General features: G+C 42.5%; 2 protein-coding genes across 3 annotated transcripts in view; one reads left to right on the top strand and one right to left on the bottom strand.

Annotated features, from left to right (window-relative positions):
• The window catches only part of LOC107190607 (protein roadkill), a 110,958-nt gene that overhangs the window by 22,408 nt on the left and 63,013 nt on the right, over window positions 1-25,537 (top strand). The gene's annotated exons all lie outside the window — the stretch shown is intronic.
• LOC107190518 (acidic repeat-containing protein-like) lies at window positions 24,223-25,223 on the bottom strand. The gene is made up of 2 exons (XM_015579328.1): window positions 25,161-25,223; window positions 24,223-24,690 (listed from the first exon to the last, which is right to left on the bottom strand). Exons 1-2 carry the CDS (start codon window positions 25,221-25,223, stop codon window positions 24,223-24,225), a joined length of 531 nt encoding a protein of 176 aa, XP_015434814.1.

Genomic DNA, 25,537 nt, shown 5'->3' with positions numbered 1-25,537 from the left:
AATATTCGACCCAGTTCACCGGCTGATACCATTATTCATAAACCGTGTTATCGGTTCGTTAACAGGAATAGTGGGTCACTTAATGGTAGACGGAATAAAAGGCATTATGTTTCCCATTTAGCGTTCTATAATGCTCGATACGAATCAGTGGATAGAATCTAAGATATCCGAGATAGTACACCTACACTACCGGCCAAAAGTATGGGACCAGACTTCGTGATTGATAGAACCGTAAAATAAAACTATAATTTTATTTTACCCATTTTTTAGCAGATACACGAATTCAGCAAGCATTATGACAAATCATTTTTTCCCTTCTAAACCAAAGAAGCAGTAAGAAAACATCATTTATCTTAATTAAAACTATGTAAACGGTTAAAAAATTACAAACAACCTTGAATCATATTATATTAGCCAACAAAATTTTCAAACGAACAACTACCAGTAGAATAATCTAAGCTAATCGTGTTTCATGGTCTATCCTGTATAAATCATTTCTAATCCGCCTTTGCACATTACTTTTACCATACCTTTGTAGAACAGTATTTTTGTTCTTTCTTTAATTATCAGATCTGGTCCCATACTTTTGGCCGATAGTGTATCCGCGTGAATAATTCTTTCGTGATACAGTTAAACGTGAAAAGGTCACCTGGAAATGATCAGTTCACACGAGCGTGTATGGCCCCCCGTAATCGAGCGTGAGCTTCCCCGTGTTCGCATCGAACGATTGCGAATTTATTATCCGACGTCATGGAACCGGCGCCGATATCGCGCGATAAATTAACGGAGAAGTGGAACTCCGGAAAGTGACTCGAACGAGGGTACCGGTTAGCTGTCCGCAGACTGTACCCAAAGTGAACCAGCCAGGTGTCGATCTATGGAATCCCATCTGAAGATCTTTTGGGAAGCTACCTGGATAGCGAGAAGCGATAATGTGAACTTAGTCACGCGGCTAGGTGTTTCAGGGTAATTTCTTCGGGTCGGTTGGAAATGTGGATACGGTACAATTTAATAAAATACGTATGAATAGGCATATTTAAAAATTATTGTATATGTTCTTTGAATTGGAATCAATTCCTGTATTTAGGTGTATCATGAATATTAGGTGTGGGCACTTGATAGTTTTAAAGATATAAATAATTAAAGTTGCTTATGTTTAAGACGTACCATCAATACAGGTCGAACTTATCGAAGTATAGTAAATTATCGATGAGTGCTCGAAGGCTTCTCGGCACTGTGTCGTGTTCTGACGTCATCCCCACCACTGGACACTTGACTGGTTCCACGAGGGCCCGCCCAAACGTCATCCCCACCACTAGAACCAGTCAAGCGCTCAGTGGTGCGGATGACGTTTGAACACTGAGTGCCGAGAAGCCTTTGAACACTCATCGACGATGTACTGTAGTTCTTGGTGATGGAATGGAGGTCGTGGTAGGGGGTAGAAGAGGATTTCAATCACTACCAACGAGCAAATAGACCACAGTCGCATTTACGTGCAGTGACGTGTGTGCAGAGAGCAAGACCTTGCTCGGTTGGTACAACGGTTCGATTCGATCGATCTGTTGTTCTGTCCCTGACCTAAGGCTCTCCGAGTCTAGTTCTACGGGAATCGAGGCTCTAATTTACCGCGGTATTTTTCGATGTTGCCGCATATTCATTCGACTGGGCTGAAACAAACGACAGAAAAGGGGGGGGGGTGGTTGCTTTCGAGGTTGCCTCGATACACCTTGTGCTCGATCCTCCGTTTCGATCCGTGGGACTTCATGTCTCACGGACAAATTCGCTGATCCGTTCTGTAACGTTCAGATGTGGAATCATACTTTTCGATTCGTGTTTGTTGATCGTAGAGAAGTTTTATGCTCGGACTATGATTTCGTGCAACTAGTGGTTCGAGGAATTGTTCCACTGTATATGGACGACCCGTTTGGTATTAGTGTTTGACATCTCTTTATTAATAGTCAACAAGGTGTTATTATAAAAAGGAGAAAGGAGTTTGTAGTCGACGAGGTTCGACGACATTAACTTACGCTACGTTTAAATCTGACCCTGAGATATCAGGTTGTTGGAAAGTAAGTTGTGCTTTAGACACGTAAGTTAAACTTGTTAAAAGACGTTAAAGTAGGCCTTCTTCGGTTGTTTGGAATTTATTGAATTGTAGTACTTTGTAATACCTTTAGTAGAAACCTGGTGCACTTAACACTTTTTAATGTCCATTTCCATGGAATTCATTGCTCTGTAGAATTCTACCATAAAAGAACAGTTATTCCACAAGGAAAAACTCTTCCAATCACAACGAAACTATCCTCTGCCATATCATTCTTGCCTAAAATATAAAAAAATACGTCAGGATTCAGGGGTTCATTCTCTATCATCTGGATCCTTAGTCTTCTTTTTCCATTTTCTGGTCTGATTTCCATTCTTTTCTCCTTTTTTTTTATAGTTTTGTCGATTCACCTAGCGGTATCGACGAACTCTACGCCGGCGATGCTGGCCTGGTTTCGTTGTTAAGCCGCCTCCTAGATACACAAACTATTAATCTGTTAACCTACCTGCTGCCCGCGATAGAGGTACTGGTTACAATCGGCGCGCGGTCGTATCGAGCGACCTAGACGAGGCCTCTCTCGCAGACCGACGATCCGCCTGCGCTGACAGTTAACGAAATCGTTTCGTTGGGGTTTTACGACGGTTTTTACGAGGATCCGTGGCGGCGTGCGTGTCTTCTTGGCCAGCGTGAAACGGGGTGTCGGCCGGACGAAGGCGAAGAACCGCGATGGCTCGAAACTCGACGTCGTTTAGGCGAACACCGTGGCTATACTACAGAAATAAAGATGGTATTTATAAGTTATCGTCGAACTTTGACGAGATGTGCTTCGAAAACTAGACATATGCTGCGGTCCGTGAGTTTGGAGCACACTTTAAGCAACGCTAAATATACAGTAAATCCTCGATGAGTTCCTCTGTATTGAACATTGAATATTTTATAAATTAATGGCCGTATGCCGCTGAAACAAATATCATTCGCTTCAGAATTCCAAGATCTATCACTGTGCCGAACGTGATTAAAATGTCTGCGTTACACCTGGGGAGATATTGTCAGTGCTGAGGAACCTCCGAACACTCATGAAACTTGCAAAAGTCTAATTTCTTTGAAATATTTCAAGAGGGTTTATAAATCGAAGGTAAGAAAAATTGGGTTTTATTATGTATAATAACATTATTATGTAATATACACAAAAAAGTAACTAATATAATGGTAATTTTTAAATCATTTGGGAATGAAAGGATTAACGAAATAAAAGTTAGGTACCAAGTTGATCTATTGTTTGAATCAGTTGAATCGGACTGTTAAGTGAATCTGATGAAATTAACGCTGGGTATAAAGTCGATTGATATTCAAGATTGCATGGTTCGACTGCATCCCATCGCTACTGTTTGTCCGCAAGAAGGAATCCTTTCGACGCCGATTACAATCACGGTTCGCTGTGTTGTTTCTAATTAAATGAACTACATTTCGCCGGTTCCGTTGTCCTCGTCGCTTCCGTGGACGATGTAGACCCCGTTCGTCGGTGAAACTCTTTTACTATCGCTCGTCAGCGACCAGGAATGAGTTATCGTTTTAGAACGCATCACTGTTTAATTAAACCGAAACGAAGTCTACTTTCCAAAATTTCGTCTCGCCGCACGGAACGACTGAAAAATTTTGTTCACTCGAAACTTCGTCCGTCAATCGACAGATTATTTTGCGATCCAGGGGCGAAACAATATAAATTTCGTGTTCGTCATCGATAGTCTGGAGTATCACTGGCGAACGACCTAGATTGGTGAACAGGGTTCAGGTAGTTTCGATTTGAAAAATGTAAATTGGGGTCGAGGATCTATTGAAAAGTAGCGATATTTCCGTAGACCCTGATCATTGATACAGGATAGAATCATCGTTCGATGAGTTCATATAGTGTTCCTGGAAGTCGAGCTTGCATCATCGAACAAAATCCCAGTGCCTAACGATCGAAAGTGTGTTCATCCGGTCTGCGGTTGCGCGTTCCTCGAACTGCAATAAATGTACTCGTTTGAATGTAACAATTCATTTTTCCCTCGTCAGTAGTCTGGGTCCTGGATTCTAGGCTGCTTAAAAGTACCTCCCAGGAATAGCAGTTTCTCAGCCTGTTTGGTATCCAGCATAAATTTTCTTCGAATATAATCGTGGGATTATATACTCGATCATCACCATAAAACTAATCCGCTATTTATATAGACATTTTAATACCTAGGATAACCATTAGGTGCACTATGAAATTTTATTCAGAGATGAGTGACTCGTGAAAAGGTTTCTGTTTCCTGAATTTCCGATAATCACTGATACCTTAACCCTCTAATGACAAGTTCCCAAATTATAGTCCTACTTGTACTACCCCCATTCTATTATTTTTATTATTTCTTAACTATTCCCGTTTAAAAATATTTTATATTATTTAGTAAACGTTTATACTTACATTATTACGTAACTCAATTCTTATTCCTCATTATATAAATAAAAATACAAGCTCAAGATAATAACTTTTTCTTACTCATCTGAAAATATCCAAAAAGAGCTTGGGTCGGATCCAACACCACCTGACCAAATACGATCTTAAACTCCACCTCATAATTCGAGAGTTAAACGTATCTTACAATAACCTTATCGTTAACACTGTACCAGAAGCTTAGATTTCGACGGTCGAAGGCAAAACGAGCAAAATTCGATTTCACGATAACGTCCGTTCCCACTGAAAATCACACATAAACGGGTCGTGGCGACCAGTTTCGCGGAGTCGTACCCCCGAACAAAAGGGCGCTGATACATCGGGGCTGGGTAACCAGGCTAGGAGAAAAAAATTTGCATGCGGGGTCACAATAATAGACGAAAAGTTGATCGGATCGGTAGCTAACGGCGGCCTCTGGACTTGTTCCTACCGGAAACAAGAAACCAGCCCACACTACCACCACCACACGAAGGCTCGAGCGTAGTGGGGTTTAGGTAGGAGGAGAAGCGAGCACTATCTTCATTCTGCTCTCCGTCCCTCCCACTGAGAGACGTTGCTCTCGATAGAACGAGAACGCAGGTGACGGGTCACCGGCAGGCTATTTACCTACTTTAACCTACCTAGCACCTACTTCATCCGTTGTGACCTAAAGCGCTGCCACCTCCTTGGTCCTTTTGTGATCTTGTGGTCTCCTTGGGAGAGGACAGATTGGCGGGTTCACCGAAATTTTTCTAGTTTGTTTGGTCGAATTTTCGATTTGTTTTAAGCTGAATATGTAAAGGACATACAAGTTGTATGTGTACCAACCGTAGTTGGCAAGTCTTCACACAAATATTACCTGTAATTCTATAATATTGTTGATTTATAAAATCTGTTCTATCGTCCCCTGTCTTTTTCACCCACGATATGTATATCTGACGAACCCCAGATTCGTGTATCGTAGGGTTAACACAGATCTTCGTCTACCTAGCTCTAGTAGATCGTTGGAGAAGGTCCTCCATTCTGTCCCAACCTGGTCAAGATCTCTATGTTCCCGTGTCTGCTTCGGTCGATCGTTGTGTATCGAAAAGGAGAATAAAAAAACTCATCCTCTTCGAAGCACGGGCACCTCGACCTGGCGCAATAATCAGCTTTAACCGGCTTACGGCGTGAAACGGATGAAATATCGACTAAATATAACCGGGGCCAGGAACCGGTGGAAAAGAGGGGCAACCAGACACATACAGACACGATGGGAGCCTCGTGCCGTCGAATGTAGGACATCGCGCGCCTCGTCTTCGAAAAAGATATACGAACGTGGAGAGGAGGGACCGATTACGTTACTGTTAATGCCGTCGTCGTCGTCGTCGATTCTCTATGGGCACGATCAAACGGCCGTCCGTTTATTCTCTTTACGTTCCGGGGGCCCCAGTGTCGACACCCGTGCACGCTCGCCCGGGAGTAATTTCAGTGTTCCACACCGATCTCGAGAAAGTTTCTGTGTCCTTTTTTTCTCTCTCCCCTCCCCTGACTCATGTCCCTCATTTTTTTATTTTTTTTTTTTCATATCAAGGAGTTAAACGAGAAGCGTATATAGTAATACGTCAGTTGGTCCATAGACCGATGATAGCAGTTTCGTACAATTATTCTGGATTTCTCTTTTGTCTTCTTGGGAGTTCACGGCCTGCCACAATCGAGTTCGAAGTTTGCGAGTCCACGGGCCTCCCCACCTTTCCCTGCTTCGCTGTGTTTCCCTCTCTAGCTTTCACCTCTGGAAAACACTTTCGCCTAGGAGGCCTAGCTCGATGGAGGGGGAGAACACGCCTGGCTTTTCCACGTTTTCACGTCCACGTGTGTGTCGATTGTTCCGGCAAGAAAGTGACTGAGGAATATCGTTTCCATCGAAGGGAAGGGAGGAAGATGTGGGGGTATCGATGGTGTATTTAATACTAGGACTACCGAACTGATCAGAATGACGGATTCCAGATATTTTCATTGTACAATTATGGAAATTCTAGAGATACTTACAACACATCTATATTGCATTATATGTATATTAAACGTTATTTATATATTACACAATTTAAATTAATATACATTCAAAGCTGTTAGTTCTAATGGAATCCTGAGAGAAAACTCTGGAACGATCAGGTGGGGGCGTGTTGGGTACAGAGGGTCCTTGAAACGTCGGGTGGCGACCGATTCCCGAGAACTAGTTCAATTAGAGAAAACCGCGGAAAAGGAGATATCTCCTCTACCGGCGCATCGAGGTATGAGGGTTTCGGGGGCAATCCACCGTCGTCGTGTCGGCCCCGTGAAAGAACGAGCGGGGAGCGTCAGAACGTGAAATCGGCGACCTTCTCTTCGTCCAGAAACGTCGTATCCCGCGATAGGCATCTTCTCGGCCACGACCCACTGGTGGTTACGCCCCTGGGCCACTTCGACGGACTTGTGCATCGACTGTTTTGCACCACCTGCCCGACGCGAATTTTTCGGATCATGCACTCGTTTCCGATCGCCGTGTCCATGGCGGGACATCGAAATCCTTGATGGAATACACACGAATCCTCCTTCCTTCAGACTAGAGGCACTGATACCGAAGGTTGGACTCTGACAGCACTGAATACTACCACAATTAGCGCTGTTCCATGATGGTTTGCTGTTCAGGGTGATCAAAGAGGTAGTTTTTGTTATAAAATTATATTTTCGACAATTTGATAACACTATATTATTTTACATAAAAAACCGCAAACCTCGTCCATTAGAAGTTTTCATGTATCTCCTCTGGTTTTCGAGATAGTACTTTCGGGTCGAAATTTCGTGGTTTCATCCCATAAAGTCCCGTCGCAGCCGATAAAAAAATACGTATCCCTTATTTTTGACTGCTTAACAGACATACGAAGTTTCATCGAAATCGGAGGGGGATACTTCCGTGCCTTTCCTTGTCAGGGTTGTGTAACGAAAGATCCTGCAACGAAAGTGTCTTGCAACAAAAGTGTCTTGCAACAAAAGTGTCTTGCATCAAAAGTGTCTTGCATCAAAAGTGTCTTGCAACAAAAGCGTCTTGCAACAAAAGCGTCTTGCAACAAAAGCGTCTTGCAACAAAAGTGTCTTGCAACAAAAGTGTCTTGCAACAAAAGTGTCTTGCAACAAAAGTGTCTTGCAACAAAAGTGTCTTACAACGAAAGTGTCTTACAACGAAAAGGTTCTGTAACCAGAAGGTTTAGTAACCAAAAGGTTCTGTAACCAGAAGGTTTAGTAACCAAAAGGTTCTGTAATGAAAGATTCAGTAAGAGCCACACTAAAGGAGTCCACCTGACCCTTTGCTCCCTGGGCTAGAGCGTCCAGATCCACAAAATCTCCCACGTCCACGCGTGTTACAGTCCAACCTGTAAGAATACAATCTTCCCGTCGATCTGCTTTCACTTTTGTCATTTTCCACATCTTTCACGGCAATCGTTCAGGGTCGACGAATCTCGAGTTGATAGGTCACAAACTTCGGGTGCGTGTTAATGCAACGGTGGCTAAGTGTTTCACCGGGAGCATTCTGGTCGCGCGTAAATCTGCCTCGGATTCAGCGCGCCCTCGGGAGAAGATTTACGATTCGAGCGCGTGAACGGAGATTTATGACTTTGCTCGCGAAAATTCGTTCTTTTTTTCAGGGAAGGTAGAATGTAATCGAATTACAAGCTGGAGAACAATGTTGAACGACGTCCGTTGAATTCTCGGTGGACTGGGATACTCCCAGAGGTCAGACAGAACGTTCTTTCAGATATCATCATCTCGAGACTTGGAAACGAGACTGCGCCGTCACGGCCTCTCTATCTTTATTTTCATCTGGTTAGCCCACGATAACGGGCTCCAGTCCAGGGTACGCGGCGGTAGATCGTAACAATAGAATGGAAAACCGTGTGCACGTGGTGAAAATCTGGTTCTTCGCTCCTCTCTCTACTCGTGTCTTTCGGCAGCGTTCCATCGTGATTTCTATCGTGACCGCGCAGCTCCACCGTGACCACGGTTTAATTACAACCGTGTCGAAAGTGTTTCTCGGTGTATCGAGAATTGGCCTGTGTTCTTTGTGGGACCATGGTTAAGTGGATCTGGGTTAGGCGTGTGTACCACTGCTCTCCGTTTGAAACAACCGTTTACGAAACTTTACCGTGAGTCGTCGACTTCATCTCGCCCTTGCTACACAGAGACATTTCCCAATCGAGAATCAAGTGTATAGTCATCCTCGATCGATCGATATCTCTGTCCAGAAAAACTTATGAAATACCGTGATCAAACATAACCCAAACTGCTACGAATTAACCCTTTGCGCTCCGTGCATTTTTCACGCCTGTAGGTAGTCTACTCCAGGGGTTTTTGGGTATAATAAAAGATGATGTGTTGACAGTACAGCTGGCAATGGAAGCATATAACCTTTACTTGCTCTGCTACCCACACTGGTAGTTGGAACGCAAAGGGTTAAACGCCCCATAGATGGTACGATTTGTCATACTACTGATCGTGTACACCCACGAGCAAACTCTACTTCCGCTAGGGAAAAAAGTGGCGCAGGGAAAAAGCCTTCTACCATTTGAATTCCGAAGTTTCTGAAATTTATGCCAAATTACCATGCATGTTAACATTTATTTCAGTACTTCAAACAAATTTACCAAGGAGGTCCTTCTCCTACGTCACTTTTTCTCCTAATGGAAGCAGAGTTTGTTCGCGAGTGTACAACCTATGTCTTTTCGACCATCTGAACGACAGTTGCAGCATTTATGGCGCGGTCCCACTTGTAGACAATACAGAAAGCTAAAAATCTGTCGTCCTAACCATCTGTCCAACTTGCCATACGACAAATCGTATCGATCAAGGGTGCCTGTAGGAGAATCACTCCCAGTCCGGTCAGTTCCGAAGCCGCGTCGTATCAGTTCGGCACCTTTCCCTTGGCGCGCGTTAGAACCGAGCTTACGGTGGCGCGCTTCGTAGACGGTTGCGTAGGCGAGAAGAAAAAGGATTCACAGTGGCTATATCCGCGGATCGAAAGGTCTTTAAAACAGTTGCTCGGTTCTTGAGAGCACCAGGCCCCGACGAAGTCAGACGTGCCGAGGCTATGACCGCGTTTCTTGGTGGGCTAAGTGGCACGCGCCTACCTGCCCTCTCTCGCCTTCTTCATTCGCCTCCACCTCCTTCCTTTCGTGCCCCCCTCCCCCTACCGATCCATCGCTTCATCTGCCACCTTCCGATCAAATAGGCCGCACTCGATACCTCGTCGTCGTGTCGCTTCGGAGGATCTCGCCTCAACCGTCGCCGCCTTTTTTCCCTCCATTTCCACCTCCTCGTAGATAGCGCGCGCGCACACATACAAACACCTGGACCATCACTTTCCCTGGTCCCCCAACGTCACCGGAAGTGCGGCCGCCTATCCTTAACGACGTTTCCTGTGTTACGCCGCCACGTGCTCGGGAACGTCTCGATTGGGTTTCTTTTTCGTGCTGCTGGTTCCTAGAGAACGAGCTTCAAGTATACTGGACTGTAAGAGGATCTTGTTGGTTTCTGGAGGTTGATGACGGGGGTTGTGAGCATCGTTTTAGAGGTTTCTGGAACTTTGTGTTAATCTTCTTCTGTGGATGGAAGGATCATCGGATCGGGGACCAAGCTGTTTCTTTTCGGAAATATTGCCCAGGACTCCAGGTGATCAGTTGGAGTCTCTGGTTGGTGATTGTTCATCCCTTATATGGACAGAGTACACTTTAACACTAGAACTACCGACGATGAACGCATATTTGCTTCGATCGCTGGATAAACGTGGTAAACTTTTAAAAATTTAGAAATTTAGAAATTGACTAATCTCTTCACTGATGTATTGTATTGATGTATGTATTGAAAATGTCATAACATTTTAATCGTCGTTGTAAGAGTGTATTGACCAGCCATTTTGACTGGTTTGGTAGTCCTAGTGTTGATAATGAACTTCTGGTGATCTGTGAGCTATCTACAGTAATTCACAAGTTTCGAAAGGCTGTCACTTTTGTTTGACCGAATTATTCACCGAAATGCGAATTTTATTTGCAAGAAATATTCATCGCAAAAGGATGATAAAAGTAACGGTAAGGAGAATATCTAAATAGAAATTGTATAAAAGTTTCGACATCTAATTGTTGATTTAGAAGTCGGTGGACAAATGTATGAGACGCTGTTCGTCTTCCTTCGACTTCTAGATAACTAATTGACACAATTTCCATCGTTTGGTTGATTGTCCAAGTGCCGTTTGGCAGTTTGTTAAAAAGGAAGATTGCCATTCGCTCCATTTCCTCTTCTGGCTTCAGAAGCTATTGTCTTAACGGGAGACCGTTCTCCAACAGCCTGTTCTTTAATTTTCGTGGGCCGATAATGAAAACGAAGCGTGTCCCCGTGGCGTTGTAGGTGATTTACGAGCGGTCTTGGAAACGAGTCACCGGGTGGTATTCCGTGCGCCATGTAAATACGGAGCGCGCTGTTTAGAAACAGGGTCGCATCACTTGAGAAACTCTCCCTTCTCCCTCTTGTCTCCATCCTCCCGTCCTATCGCCTCTAATGCCTTGCTCGCGTTCCTCTTTCCTCTCCGTCCTCCTTCGTCGTATCCATTATCACGATTTTCCATTACCCTCGTTCGAATTTCCACGCTCGCCAGCTCGCAGCGTTACACATTTTACCCCTGTTTTATATATGTACTCGATTGATCCGAGAGTTCAACGATAGACGATCCTGTTTGATTCTTGTCGCGTCGAAATATAACGTTTCTCGGTCATTAAATCGGTGGATCTTGTACGTTAATATTAAGGTTCAGCTGAGATAAGATATAATTGAATAACAGGACCTGGATATAGTATCGATATAAAATTCATTTCTCTTCTTATCCAGTGGACCTAATAAGTTTCTATTTAAATCGTGCTCCTCGAGAATGGTAATCGATACAATTATCCAGTCCAATTATTATTACTCCATTATTTACAATTAGTCTCACCTGAAAGTGGACTCTGACAAAATGGTGCTCGAATTCCTGAATCAATCGTAGAGTAGACCAATTTCTATACACAAATAAATCTCAACCACGTTCTCAACCACGACATAAAAGCAAAGGACCTCAGCCTCCATAATTGTTATCTCGTGGATACGCAGCATTAGAATCACCCGTGGACACGCAAAGTCAAAAAAAGTTTGGAGAGCTACGGTTTAAATTACGATGAAACCACCCCTCAAAGTTTCGATCGGAAAATTTTTTTGTTTAACAAATTATATTTTGAACAATTTGTTAGGACCATATTATTCTACATAAAAAATCGCAAACCTCGTCCATTAGAAATTTTCATATATCTCCTGTGATTTTCGAGATAGTACTTTTGGGTCGAAACTTCGAGGGTTGGTTTCACCCCTTAAAGTCGCGTCTCGGCCAATAAAAAAAAATACGTATCCCTTATTTTCGACTGCTTAACAGACATACGAAGTTTCATCAAAATCGGAGGGGACACTTCCGTGTCTTCCCATGTTAGATGCTATTGCTTTTCCCTAATTATTACTCAAACAAAATTCTACCCAATTTTAGTCCGTTCCTCAATTTATCGCGACATATGCACAGAACCCAGGTTCCCCGAAATTTCGTCCACCATTCTATTGGGCTGCTGGATCGATCCCATCGGCCGTGACCCCGTCTCGCGAATCTTTTGAACGCGCGCGGGCGCGTTTGCTCGTGGAGCAGAGAACTCGCGTAATCCATTTCTCTCCCTCTCTTTATCGCCCTCGTGAAAACGCTGCCTGCACGGAGCACTTAGAAAGCCGGCTGTTCCGTGGCGACCGGTGTAATCCTATATTGCCGACACGGTTCGGGTTAGCCGACGTTCTATCGCAAGTAGGCGAGCACGGCTAACCGGCCGAGAGAACTAGGCGAAATTAGAATGTTTGCTCGATCGCGTATCGCGACCGGTACGTACACGCGAGTCGATTCCGTGACGAGGGAAACAAGAAGGGAAACCCTCTACGCCCCCCTTTTTCTTTGGTTCCCTTTCTTCGTTCCTTTTCTTCACTTGTCCCCTTTCTTCGATCGTTCATTTTCTTCTTTGCGAGAAAAACCACCTTCGACCCCGTAGATCGCGACAATCAGCGAAACACGTGTTTCATTGACAGGGAGAGAAAGGTATTAGGTAACGAGCTGGCGATAAATCTTGGTTGTTGCTTGCCGTTTATTTAATTAGCGTCGAACGTTTCTCCTCCGATCCAGGGAAGAATGTTGTACAGTCTATTACCTGGTTCTAGAAGGATTTTTTTTTCACTTGGAAAATTTAACTGATTTTGCATATATTGTGTCGTTGGTATTTGTAAAGAGTAGGGGCAATAAGATGGAAGCACGTTGGCCAAGTTGTCTTGACTGGGTTTAGTGATTTTTCCAATTGAATTTTCTCGAAAACGAAGATTTCTTGTGAGAATGGTTGCCTATCATTATTTTGATCCTGTGTAATGTGAACGTCTTGACTGGGTTTAGTGATTTTTCCAATTGAATTTTCTCGAAAACGAAGATTTCTTGTGAGAATATCATTATTATTGCCTATCATTATTTTGATCCTGTGTAATGTGAACAATTGATTTTAGGAATTATGTGAATTAGATATTTTTTACTCCACCCTGTATGTAGAGATGATGTAATATGATGTACTATGAGTACCTTCAGTTGCGTATCTGTTTGTTGCGTATCGTATTGATACACAACGGTGATACGATACGAGGATATGGAACAAGTGGATACACACCTTTAGACTCTCCTTTTTTAACCCACTCACTGTATTTCCATGGTATTTTCAACGGAACATTTTTTTTTCATTAAATCAAGAACCAATAGTCATTTTAAGACTATTTCAAATATTATTAAAAATATTTTGTTTGTGAACAATGTGTCTATTCACGATAAATAACGAACTGGTAGTCACAGTAACACCGTTTTCCTAATGTTTGGATGTCATTTAAAAAAGATTCGTACAGTCGATCGTCAATAATTGTTGCAAGTATTGTTGTTAAAGTGATAAAATAGGCGTCCACTGTTAGCAGATTAATACAAAGAGAAATAATTTAAAGTCAATTGGGAAGACGTATTTCGTACACTTCAAATATACATTGGAAAGTAGTGTTTATTACTGTGAGCGTTTTGGTAAATATCCTACAAGTGCTTAAGGGGCTTAAGATTGGCGCTGAGTGAAGTATACGGTGAAGGGACGGGAAGGTTGTGGATGTCTCCACTCTCAGTGGGAATCATCGGTTTCGTTCCCGACTGTTAGCTTTTTACTCGGGTGCGAGAGCAAATGGTTTCACTTTTAGGTCACCTTCGCGTAAGTACATTCAGATTTCACCATTTCTACCGACAGCTTCGGGTCCTTTCGCTCTCTCGAAACGTTCGATACTCTTTGCTTACCTTCCCGCGGCCCGTCTCGTCTCAGGCCTTGAACCTACCTGGGTACTTAGGTGTCTTCGCACTTCCACAAGGTATTGAAGTTAACCGCGACTTTCACGAGTCCAGAATCCTTGGTTTTTTTTCACGATTTCTTCGATATTTTCGCTTCAAGACAGCCTCGTAATTCTAGAAATGTTCAGCCTTGAATGATTAAAAAATTCTCGAATACTTCAGATAATTTGAAGATCCAAAAATGTAGTATCACTCTGAAGTTCTGCTTCGTGAAAAAATTGATGTTCCACGACAACTCGACAATTTTCTTTTTCTTTCAATTCGCATTTACCAATCGCAAGCCACTTAACAAATTAAGGAACTATTATTAAACAGTTCAGTCGTGTAACGCTCATGAATAATAACAAAAATTCCAAATAGAATAACAATTTTTTATTTAACCCTGATCTAAGGGTAAATCTTTATAGAGATCATAATAAGGCTATTTATTTATGAGCTCTGACATTTAATAGGCTACCGGTCAATAAAGTGTTAACAGCTTCATGCATTTCTAAATATTCAAGGAATACATTAAAATTTACAAAAGTTCCAACACTCGGGCGTTGTGAAACGTCTTCAGACCAGTCGATCCTTCAGCACCATGTTGAGACACTTCTGTCCCTCTCTCTTGCTGACAAAGGTGGACAAACATCGGTCGAAAAATCGAAAGAATGAACAGGTTTCGCATGAATGAAGGATCCTTTTAGAAAGTCACCCAGCCCTTGAGAGTCGCGGCTGAATAAATTACGCGTCGTCGATGGCTTATTTTCCCTTCGAACAGAGACGGGACGGCCTCTCGTCCACCGATCGCGATAAATCAGTTCTCGCCGAGCGATCTTCTAATTCGCGATCATTGCTTTCCCGTAATATTCGATATCGGAGGCGATCAATCAATCGTGCTCGAACAGTCGTGTCAGCGTCCCACGTTTCCAAGTGGGTTTTCAGTGCTTCGATCATTATTTCCATGCTAATCGTCGTGGCGGACAATTTGATTGAAAAATTATACTTACAGATCGGAAAACCGTCGCGACGTGTTCGGGATTGATTAATACTTGTTTCGTTAGAATCACTTCTAAATGACAATTTACATCCGAGTTCATCGAATTCCCTATTCTGATCAAGAGAAATTTCTAAAAATCAATTTCTGTTCTGATTCTGACTTGAAGCCTAATTTTAATTTTTTTTAATTTCATAATTTTAATTTTTTATCATTTAGAAGTGTAGAATGTTTAGCAGGGATCGATTAAAGGGTTAACAATGATGGAAAACGTGGTCCACATCTCTGCCCGCCATTTTTACGACCAAACCAGACTTTTAAGGTCGGACTGAATTTAACTCGGGTGGAGGGAGAACACCTAGGCGGGGATACATTTTTTAACGCGACCCTGGAGATATATTTACAAATATATACGTACCGGGAGCTAAATGCCAGCTGCTTTCCCGGAGACATCTCGCCTAGGCCCATTACGAAACGCGTCGTTAACGTAATAGTTTATTAAACTGCTGTCGTCCAACTGGATACTCAGCAATTTTTACGAGCTGTAACCTGTAACCAGCCAATCCAAACGAGAATCACGGTGAAACAGTTTTAATATACCATCGACGCCATAAATATCGAAAGTGTACCTAATGTACATAATTTATATAATATCTATTTATATAATTAATTCTTTGCTGATACATTTTTCTTAATTTCTAAATAAAATTCGTATTTTGGTAAAGAACTTCAAATAGAAATAACAGTTTTTGAACAAACTTACTGTATCAAAGTGTCAACAAAATCCGAAATGTTACTCCAAACAGTGTCCGACTTCACGTGAAACAACCCAATATAAAAAAAATACATTCGATCTATACATCTTGGAGAAAAGTGTTCCGAGGCGAGCTCGATGGTTATTAAATCCCATGAATCGTAAATCGTCGATTATCATACCGTCCCCTGGATTCAAGATCCGTGCACATTCTCTTGGACAATACGCTCCATTGTCCTCCGTCCGTATAATAACCGGCAATCACCGGGGCGAGGAGAGGAAATTCGGCAAATTTCTGCGTGCGCGTCGGATCGACACGCTACCGTTACAGGAGATCGTCCACCGATCAACGGGTCGAAAAGAATGGCGGGGAAGACGGTGAAAAAAAAAAAAAAAAGAAACGAAAATAATGAAACACACACAGCCACACACGGTCGTTATCCGGCCAGATCGCGGAGGCGCGCAGTACAAAAGGCTCGTTGTGACGAACACAGGACTTCGGTCTCGGTCCACTTATCGCGTGGCGAACACACACAGAGAGGTTCTGACGCGATTTGGAGCACACGTAGAGGTGCACACACGATCTCCTACGACCGGACCGTCGAACTGTTACGTTTAATCGGTTCGATTACGTTCAATTTGCCCCCGGTCCTTTCGGTTCCCCATGGCAACAGTAGAACGAGGAATGGTAAAACGACGCATTTTTTCCCTTTCGTTCCTGCGATCACGAGGCTTCGTAAAAGTTACGCTGGATCGTTATGCAACCGATTCCACGGCTTTTCCGCGTTATCGAGCCACGGGTAAGTCGATTATTTGGCTCGAGAAACGCTATATTATCGTGGAAATCTTGAATGTTTCCTTTTTTTTTTTTATTCTCATAGATATAATAATTGTCTTGGGAGCCGCAGTTTGCCCACTGTTGCTCTGCACGATTTTATTGTATGGACATTGATTAGAAGCTTACCACGAAAACTAGATACGAGTTTAATATTCTCATAGATATAATAATTCTACAGCGGATGTTTATGCAAATACAGATGTTCACGGACAAACACAGTGATCGCGGTCAAGGAAAAATTTGTTAGCTTTGGAAACAGCTCTGTGTATCTGGTTACAAATGAAATGGAAGCTTAGCTGCTAAGCTTTATTAAATCCTGCCGAGTTTTAGACAATGAGAAATGACATAAATATAAAAGGAAGACATACGTGTATATTCTCATGGAATTTCTTCCATAAATGATCCCAGAGGCGGTCGAGTTTTATTCGCAGATACAGAAATGTGTTTCGCCCGACGATACCGAGTGGGCGGTTGCACAACTTCCGTATTCTAGAACGTAAGTTCGAAGCGCGCGATTTTTCGATCGCAGACGAGCGAGCAAGCCAGCCGTCAACCCAATTCATCCGGCTCCGAAAATGTAGAACAGCCTCTCTCGCGCAACAATGCGATTCCACGATCCGTTGTGCACCGGTTTGCCAAGAGACGACGTGGTTTTGCGCAACCGATCGATGTTGAAACGTGCGTTTAATCAACGCGTTGTTTTTCCTCGTCCATCGTTAACAAACCAATCGGCGTTGAAACGTGTGCTAATCAACGCGTTGTTTTTCCTCGTCCCTTCGTTAACCCTTCCTTCGATTACGAGGGCCGCTGTGGCCCTCCCTGAATCTTTAATGTAAGCACGCTTTAACTCTTGAATCGTTATTTGAAAACTATTAAACTGATCTATTTATATGTTTATATAGTTTATATGGATATTTTGCAGCCCTGTTTTCTTCATTTTTTAAAATTTTGTTTAAGTTATTATTAACCGGCGACATGATTTAACAGTAATTATATTAATATTCAATACTGGGAGTTAAATAATGTAATTATTTGAAAATTTATGTAATCTATTATTTCATCAAGCTTCGAAATGTTGCAAAGCAAATTCGTTCGCACTTACCAGTTCCAGAAGTAATTGTCCTAGAGCACCACCTAATTTGGAAATTCGAGCAAGGGTTGACGAACCGATTGGTCGATCGTTGTATTATTTTTTTTTTGAAAATATTCTCTATGGGCTCATCTACAGAGCTGCGTGGTAAATCTTCCGATAGAGGAAGATGAATCGTTTGAAAATGACCGTTCATTGGGCAAATGTGAAACTTCACCTACTGTCATTCTACCACCGACGAACCAGAGAGTGTCTCTGATGAAAAAAAGGGTAGATATTCGACCAAAAATCGTTTTTCTTGACACTTTTTTTCGCGTCCAGTTCGCGTTTCAGAATTTCCGTCTTTTCTGTCCGTGTTCCTCCTCGGCTTCTCTCGCGTCGAGTAATTATGTTCATGCACGAATGGCCTATTTAATTCAATGAAACGAGCCATTGACGAGCCTATTCAGCCGTACGACAACGACGAGGTCACGTAACACAACAGACCACACCTACACGCGCAACGGCCACGACGCACACGAGCGTGAATTTTACACCCACGCGGTAGCCGCGTACCGGGCATCGGCGACGCGTGATTGTACAATTAATTTGATTTTATGGCTCGTCGATCTTGCGAGCGAGCGAGTGGGGGAGGGGCAGGATAATCCGTGGCCGTTGAACGGCTGCTGCTAGGTGGTACTTGTACGTTCTATTGGGAATATCGTTTATTTTTTAAGGAAATGAAATTTTGTTAACTACATATGTACTTGCAAAATGATGGGTAGGTTGGATAGAATTTTATTTGAATAATACTGAAAAGCAACAGTGTCTACATAAGATTTTTGAACAGTTAGTGAGATTATACAGAGTAGTCTCGATTATTGTCTGACTTTTTGCCAGGGGGACGATAATCGAGAAGTGTCTGTACAATTGGATTCTAAGTGTCCGCTCGTTCAAGAAGAAATATTATCTTATTATACAAATTGGAAATTCCATGTTGAAACGATTAAAAATGGCGAAATACTTTTTCAACTTTTATTTGTTATTCGTAACTCTTTATCTAGATTTTGAATTCTCACGTTACTGCTTGGGACCCGAGTATGTATAGATCACTGTATACTGGTGTATTAATTTTTGAAATACACTACTGCACGAGGACCATGTTCAATTTCCAAGAGGAAATTTCGATAGATGTTGTCCTATTCAAATCGACCCTACAATGCAGATTCAGCACGAACATATTCGAGGCTATTGGTTTTTTTTAAACGGGATTCGACACTGTTCATTATTCCCTGACACAGCTTCATATTCATTTTTCACTGCACAATACTCTAAAACTCTTCGTTTATCTCAAGAAAATATAGAAAGTGTCATTAATCGACTGCGGATTTTATGCATTTATAGCGAATATGACTGTTTAATTCTCATTATACAAACATATCTAATGAACGTTGATGAGGTTTCACTTTCATTTGGAACCTAATGGAATCCTTAATGAGATAAAGGAGTTTCTGGTTGACGTCAGTTTTTTTTTTTTTTTTTTTTAAATAGTCTAGTTATTATTAACGTAGCAAAGCCTCTGATACAGAATTCAAAATTCAGCTCCATTTCAATTTTAAGCTACTAATATCTGAAATCGTAAATTTGCATAAACCTCTGCATTCTAGTGATCCCTCTAGCGAATACCTCAATTTGTAGTTGCCAAGTTCCAAAATCGAAATCAATTGGCCCCAGGTGTACGTCCAATCGAGATTCCCAACTGACGTGTATCAAAGACAATAATCTCCAACAAGCAATTCGGACATCATCCCAATCAGTAGCCGCTCGTTTGCCTCCAAGAACAAGATGTGTTCCCCGTCCCCTTGTGCGTATAAAAACGTGTTCGGTCCACTAAACACGAATCACGGCCCGATAACGATCATCCGAGGGGTTCCTCGGTCTCTGGGACACGTTTTAAAACGGATCGTAGATTCTGCCTGCTTGTCCTACGTAGAACCATTTCGGGCGATTGACGTTTTCTCTCCGGTTGAAACGTCTGACGTCGACCTTGACCTATGCAATGTATATCGGAATATACCTAGGTGCCCGGAGAGCCGAGCAAAATTGGGTTGCCTACTCTCAACTCTCGACCTTTTTTTCGTAGCCCTCCTACACCTCGTCTCTCCCCCCTACAAGTCCTCCTCGCGGTTCCTCCTGGCTGCTCCTCTTTCTCTCATTTTCTCGTCGAGGTGCAATGCAGGGGCTCGTAAGGAGAACGGAAAGCAAAGCGGAGCATCGTGTTTATGTAGGTAGGTAGGTTGCACGGCCTCGAGAGATCCTCTCGTCTCGATGCTTGGCTACGCTGGACGAACAAGCGTCGATTACTCGGGCGAACGTCTTCTTCCCAGATGCGTTTTAAAATCAGTATAATGGTTACACAGGGGGCCTCGCGATAGTCATCGAATTGGTAAAGTATTTCTTGAGATATATCGATGGTTTTATCGTTAATCAGTGAACTCAGTTTCTCTGGCTTTTTGTACCTTTAACCCAAAGTAAACAAATTGTCATTTTTTATTTTTCTGTATTTTCACATAAAAATCAACGATATTTGCGCCGTTGTTTATGAAAGTTTATGAGAATTGAACCGAACGTTATTTCCTCCATTAACGGAATTTGAATGAGATCTTCGCTGAATTCTGTACGAATTTATTCCGTTTTGGAGATTCGAGTTAGGTATAATTCTTCCAAATGTCCGTCATATTTTATTAGAATTTTCACTACGCGAGTTCTTATTGGTTCCGTTAGATTTCCTGTTGCTATTTTGTATTTGTTCGACAGCCATTAATATTATCGTCGAATAGTATACATTGTCGGTTTATGGTGGTCGACGGCCATATTGTTGGGCCCTGAGGGTGCAGGTTCATTACGACCCTTCGGTTACCTGCGTGGAACGTCAACAATTCTTCCTCGATACTTTCCTCCAATCTATCAAACAATGTATCAGTGGAGGTCCTTCGTGTTTTCGCGCGGACGCCTCCAGTGAAAGTAGAGATAAACGTCGAGACGATCGTCGATAAGTTCCCCGAATAATTCGGTGCTCTGTGTACGTGTGTCGTGATGTCATAGAAGTAGGACACAATGGAAACGAGGTTCTCCCGATATCGTCGATCAGCATAGAGAAAACCCGATTCCACGAGTGGCGTTACGTTACGTACGAGGCGGTGCGCGAGATTGCGTTACTTTCGACTGTTATTTCAGTTTCGAGTGGGTGCTTTTAAGAGCGAGCTGCAGGGGAATCAATGGACACGATGTATGTATAAAACAGTCAATACTCAAAGTGTTGTTTATATAGTGAGAAGATAAAAAAAAAAAGTGACATATTGATATCTTAATTGTTGGACGATGACGCAAGGGTTTCGAGAATACTACCGAATTTCTTGGCTGAAAGATCAGCAAACTAGAAAATCTATCGTATAAATAACATCTTATTTATTTCGTAAAATAGAATGGAAGAGGAAAATGTATCCTCTGCTTGTGTGTCAAGTGAATTTGTCTTCTAAATTATATACGTGGTACAAACAAAGATGGCTGAGACGCTGTATCGTTTACGAAAAGAAAGCCTGTTCCCCCGATTAGTGTCTACCACAGGAGGCCCACTCGTGAACTTTAATTACAAAGAAGACTATCGTAATTTTATTCATTCGATTTCATTGGATTTCATTGGATTTCTAACCAAATTAAAATCACGATCGTGGAAAACTCGTCAGGTACGATGAATCGCGGATAGATCGAACGGTTATCGCAAAGAAAAAAAAAAACGATTTCTGGTTCGTGTGCGCGCGCGTTAGTGAAAGGTCGCGCCGCGAAGGCATCGGGGCGCTTCGACTCGACACAAAAGAGCCTTTATCTTATCTTACGGACACACGTCGCGCGCGACAAAGGCGCGGGGAATGTTTCCTCGTAGTAAAATGGCCCGTTTAAAGTACACCACGCACAATAGAACAGACGGTGCAGTGGTGTATACATATATATGTATAGTAGACTGTACCTGCTTCCTAGCGGCGTCGAGGCGACCGGATACAAAAACGACCCTTTAAAGGAGACGCGGCGTGCCTCACCTGCTCCCCCTCTCTCCTGATCGTTAGAAACGAACGTTAGAAAGTTTGGAAGATATTCGTCGTGTTTCGAACCATCGAACTGTACACCTTGAGGCGCTGGACAGAATTGTCCATTATCCACAATTCTTCTGGTTGAGGTGATTCGTGTTGACTCAGGATTCATTTTATTTTATAATAATATTAATAATAATAATTTAGTAACGGGATAAATATCCTTTAGTACAGAGTTATAACAATAAGAGAAGGACGTATATAAAAATGGAAATAAATGATATAGTTAAAATTAATTATTCACAATGCGAAGAAACGAATTCTTTAATGCTGGCGGAGAGTGATTAAACGTGTTGACAGAGTTACAGAATTCGTTGGCCAATCTCAAAGCACGGTCGAAACAACCAAGTTGGCCATATTTAGTACGGAGAGTTTTGATATAAAATAGGTTGTGATAATAAGAGCTTCGAGATGGTACATGAAAATTTAACAGTTCTATAATCTCCGAGCAATTTTACAATTAATAGATAACTTTACAAATATATAAATATATACAAAATAATGTATATAATTAAATACAACTCCTTTTTGTAGTTGAATCTGATGGACGATGTCTTCTCTTGACAGCTTGCAAGACAATTGATTCCTCCAATCGATACCTGTCATTGATCGGTAAAGATCGTCTTCTTCGTTTCACTGTGAGACGAGAGTAGGCCATGATACCTTCTATTCGGTGGCCTCACAGTGCTCGTAACAGTGTCATTATTTGGAACCTGTTGTATTTTTACAGTAATACAGGTTTGGGTTCTGTTATATAATTTTGTTCTATGTCATTTTATTCTTATTTTTTTTTCGTTCTGGTTTCTTGACTCGATTGTATATTTCATTTTCATAATTGTGATAAAAAGTCGGTTCAATTACCGAATACGGTGAACAACGTCGAGTACAGCAATGAGTAATCGACCACGTATATGCGTCCGATCGATATATTTATCCCCGCGAAAAATATTTTGCCCCGACCTCGACTAGGATAATTTCACAGTTTAAAGCCAGCCACCGTGAATGATCCATCGTGCATGAAAAACCGAGGAAGCCGGGAGCGGCGGGACTAGAAGCAGATTAGCTAAGTGAAACTCGGGGATGACCGGAGATAATTTCGAAAGAGAGAGATAGAGGGAAAAAATCGAGCGAGATGACCTCGACCGCCGGTGTGGTGGTCCGTTTTGTGAAAGGAAAATGGGGGGAAAAAGCGAAGGACGCTTGGAAAAAGTCTGACCGAGCGCGCCGTGGCTTTGCTTCCGTACAGAGCGACTTGAGTCTAATGGTCGGTTCAAATAGAATTATCTGTCGAGATATAACGAAGGTTTATTGTCGTCATCAAGTTGGTTTAAATTGTTTTTTTTAGTAGAAATTGCCTGACCACGTGTTCAAGACGTGTTTAAGACATGTTTAAGAAATGGTCAGGTAGTGTGTTAAAACGAAAATACGAGTGCAAAGTATCGTCTACCGTTCGAACACAATTGCATTCGATTATCTACGCGCGTTTGCAAATCGCCGACCTTTCGAATCATCCTCCATCGTGTCCACGTTCCATTGAATTGCAATCAGTCGGACCGTATTTGTCCTGGGAAACTAATGATAAATGCACGACACCGTGGATGATGGCGTTAAGAGCTCGGACGATTCCCATTCCGTGAATATCATCGGCCTCTCGACGATTATATACAGGGTGTTCGATAAGAAACTGATTCCTGATCGATGAATTGAGTAAAATAAAGAAGAATCGTTTGCAGAAAGCTTTGGAATAATTGGATATAATAAGTGCTTTGTAAAACTTCCTTAAAATTTCCTATTAACCCTTTAACGTCCAGTGTGACGTATACGTCAATCTAGAAGATTATATTTCAAAATTTTACATTTAACCATAAGAAAATAATGATATCCTGTCCGTGTGTGTAATATTGTCTCCAGCTTAGTACAGATGAAGTGGAACGATGAAGTCAGTTACGTGACACCCTATATATGTAAATGTCACCTTTTCGCCGCGTCCATTTGAATTGTCGATCGGTTCGGTGTGTAACTGGCTGCCGCATGGTATCTAGGATTGTCTCTGCCGGTTGGTCCTCGAGCGACGGATAATATTGCGGCATGGGGAGTGAAAGCGACATGGTGAACCCGCTTACGAGGTTACCCATGTACTTTTACTCGATTCAAGCCGTATTATAGTGACTACTTACCCGGCAGTCCCTGGCATAGTTACCACCAGAAATATCGTTGGAAAGCCAGCCCGAAGCGTACCGTTCGCTACCCACTCGACGCGCTTGTTGAGCGAAAGAACCTTCTCGCGTCTGTTAAAGTTTACCACGGATTCCTCTGATATAGGTATCGTTCGCCAGGCATCAAGCTTCCTTATGTTATTTCTTTCGTTTTTTTCAAAACGTTAAACCGGCGACGTGTGACGCAACTGACTCTGTTAACCGGACGAGACGACTCAAGTCATGGTTTATACAGTACTGTTCGTTATGTGGGGGTTCTACTATTTGGGGTTTCACTATCTGGGTTTCTACTATTTGGGGTTTCACTATCTGGGGTTTCACTATCTGGGGTTTCACTATCTGGGGTTCTACTATTTGGGGTTTCACTATCTGGGTTTCTACTATTTGGGGTTTCACTATCTGGGTTTCTACTATTTGGGGTTCCACTATCTGGGTTTCTACTATTTGGGGTTCCACTATTTTGGGCTCCACTATTTGGGGTTCCACTATTTGGTGTTCCACTATCTGGACTGTCAATATCTGGATTTCCACTATCTGGATTTCCATTATCTGAATTTCCACTGCCTGGATTTCTACTACCTGGGCTTACACTATCTGGGGTTCCACTATCTGGGGTTTTAGCAAGGTCTCCACTCCTACCAATAAGAGTTCTACCAATGTAAATTTCACCAATCGGGGTTCCACTGATCGGAGTTCCACTAGAATCGACCACCTACCACAAAAGCAACCCAAAGAAAGACACTGTCAATAGTTGAAAGACAGAATTGACATCGTGGATAACTATCTTACATCTACGAGCTTACATCGATCACTTCGTTTGAAATTGGAACACAACATATACGTCATATCGTGCGTTATCCCATATTTCGAAACATTTCATTGTTCAAAGAAATGAACGTCTTAGTTTTTCATATACCAAGGAGGTGGGTTCTCGCCCGTTGGCATGTACAATAATACCAAACAACAAATTTTCGCAAGCTCGATAATCTGCACAGACCTGTTCTGCCCACGGAGAGAGCTGAGAATAAAGGGCTCTGCCATATGCTGTCGACGGACAATGAGGACGAAATAAGAATCGTCGAAGGGTGGCACAGAAGGTAGCGGAAGGGCTCCCATTGACCAGACCCCGCAACCCTCGGCCCCTCCGTCGAGATGTATATATGTATACATATATATATATACGTCTCGATTCTTTTTGGCTGCCCTTGCGAACGACACCGAACCCTCCTCAGCGCAGCCAGCCATCGCCCTCAACCGAGTGAACGGCGAAGGGGCGCAAAACCGCCCTGATTCATTCATTCACTCTCGCGAGACTGTTAGGAAAGTCAATCAGTGTTCCCAACCAATGGCCGAGGCGAAATTAAAGGAGGAAAATAAGAACCAACCTTGTTATTTCGGTATAGGTGTGAGTTAGAGAGGGATTAAACGAGGATTGTGGGTTAGATGGGAGTTTGGAATTGATCTAGACCTGGATTTCCTTCGGTTTTGATATCAGTTAGATGTGTTAAGCTATTCAGGATTTAGGTTTAGGCTTTGGTATGAGTAAGACGTGGATTGAT

This window comes from Dufourea novaeangliae, unplaced genomic scaffold, assembly GCF_001272555.1.
Source record: "Dufourea novaeangliae isolate 0120121106 unplaced genomic scaffold, ASM127255v1 scaffold187, whole genome shotgun sequence".
In the NCBI taxonomy this organism is placed as follows: domain Eukaryota; kingdom Metazoa; phylum Arthropoda; class Insecta; order Hymenoptera; family Halictidae; genus Dufourea; species Dufourea novaeangliae.
This window is presented reverse-complemented; position numbering and strand designations above follow the sequence as displayed.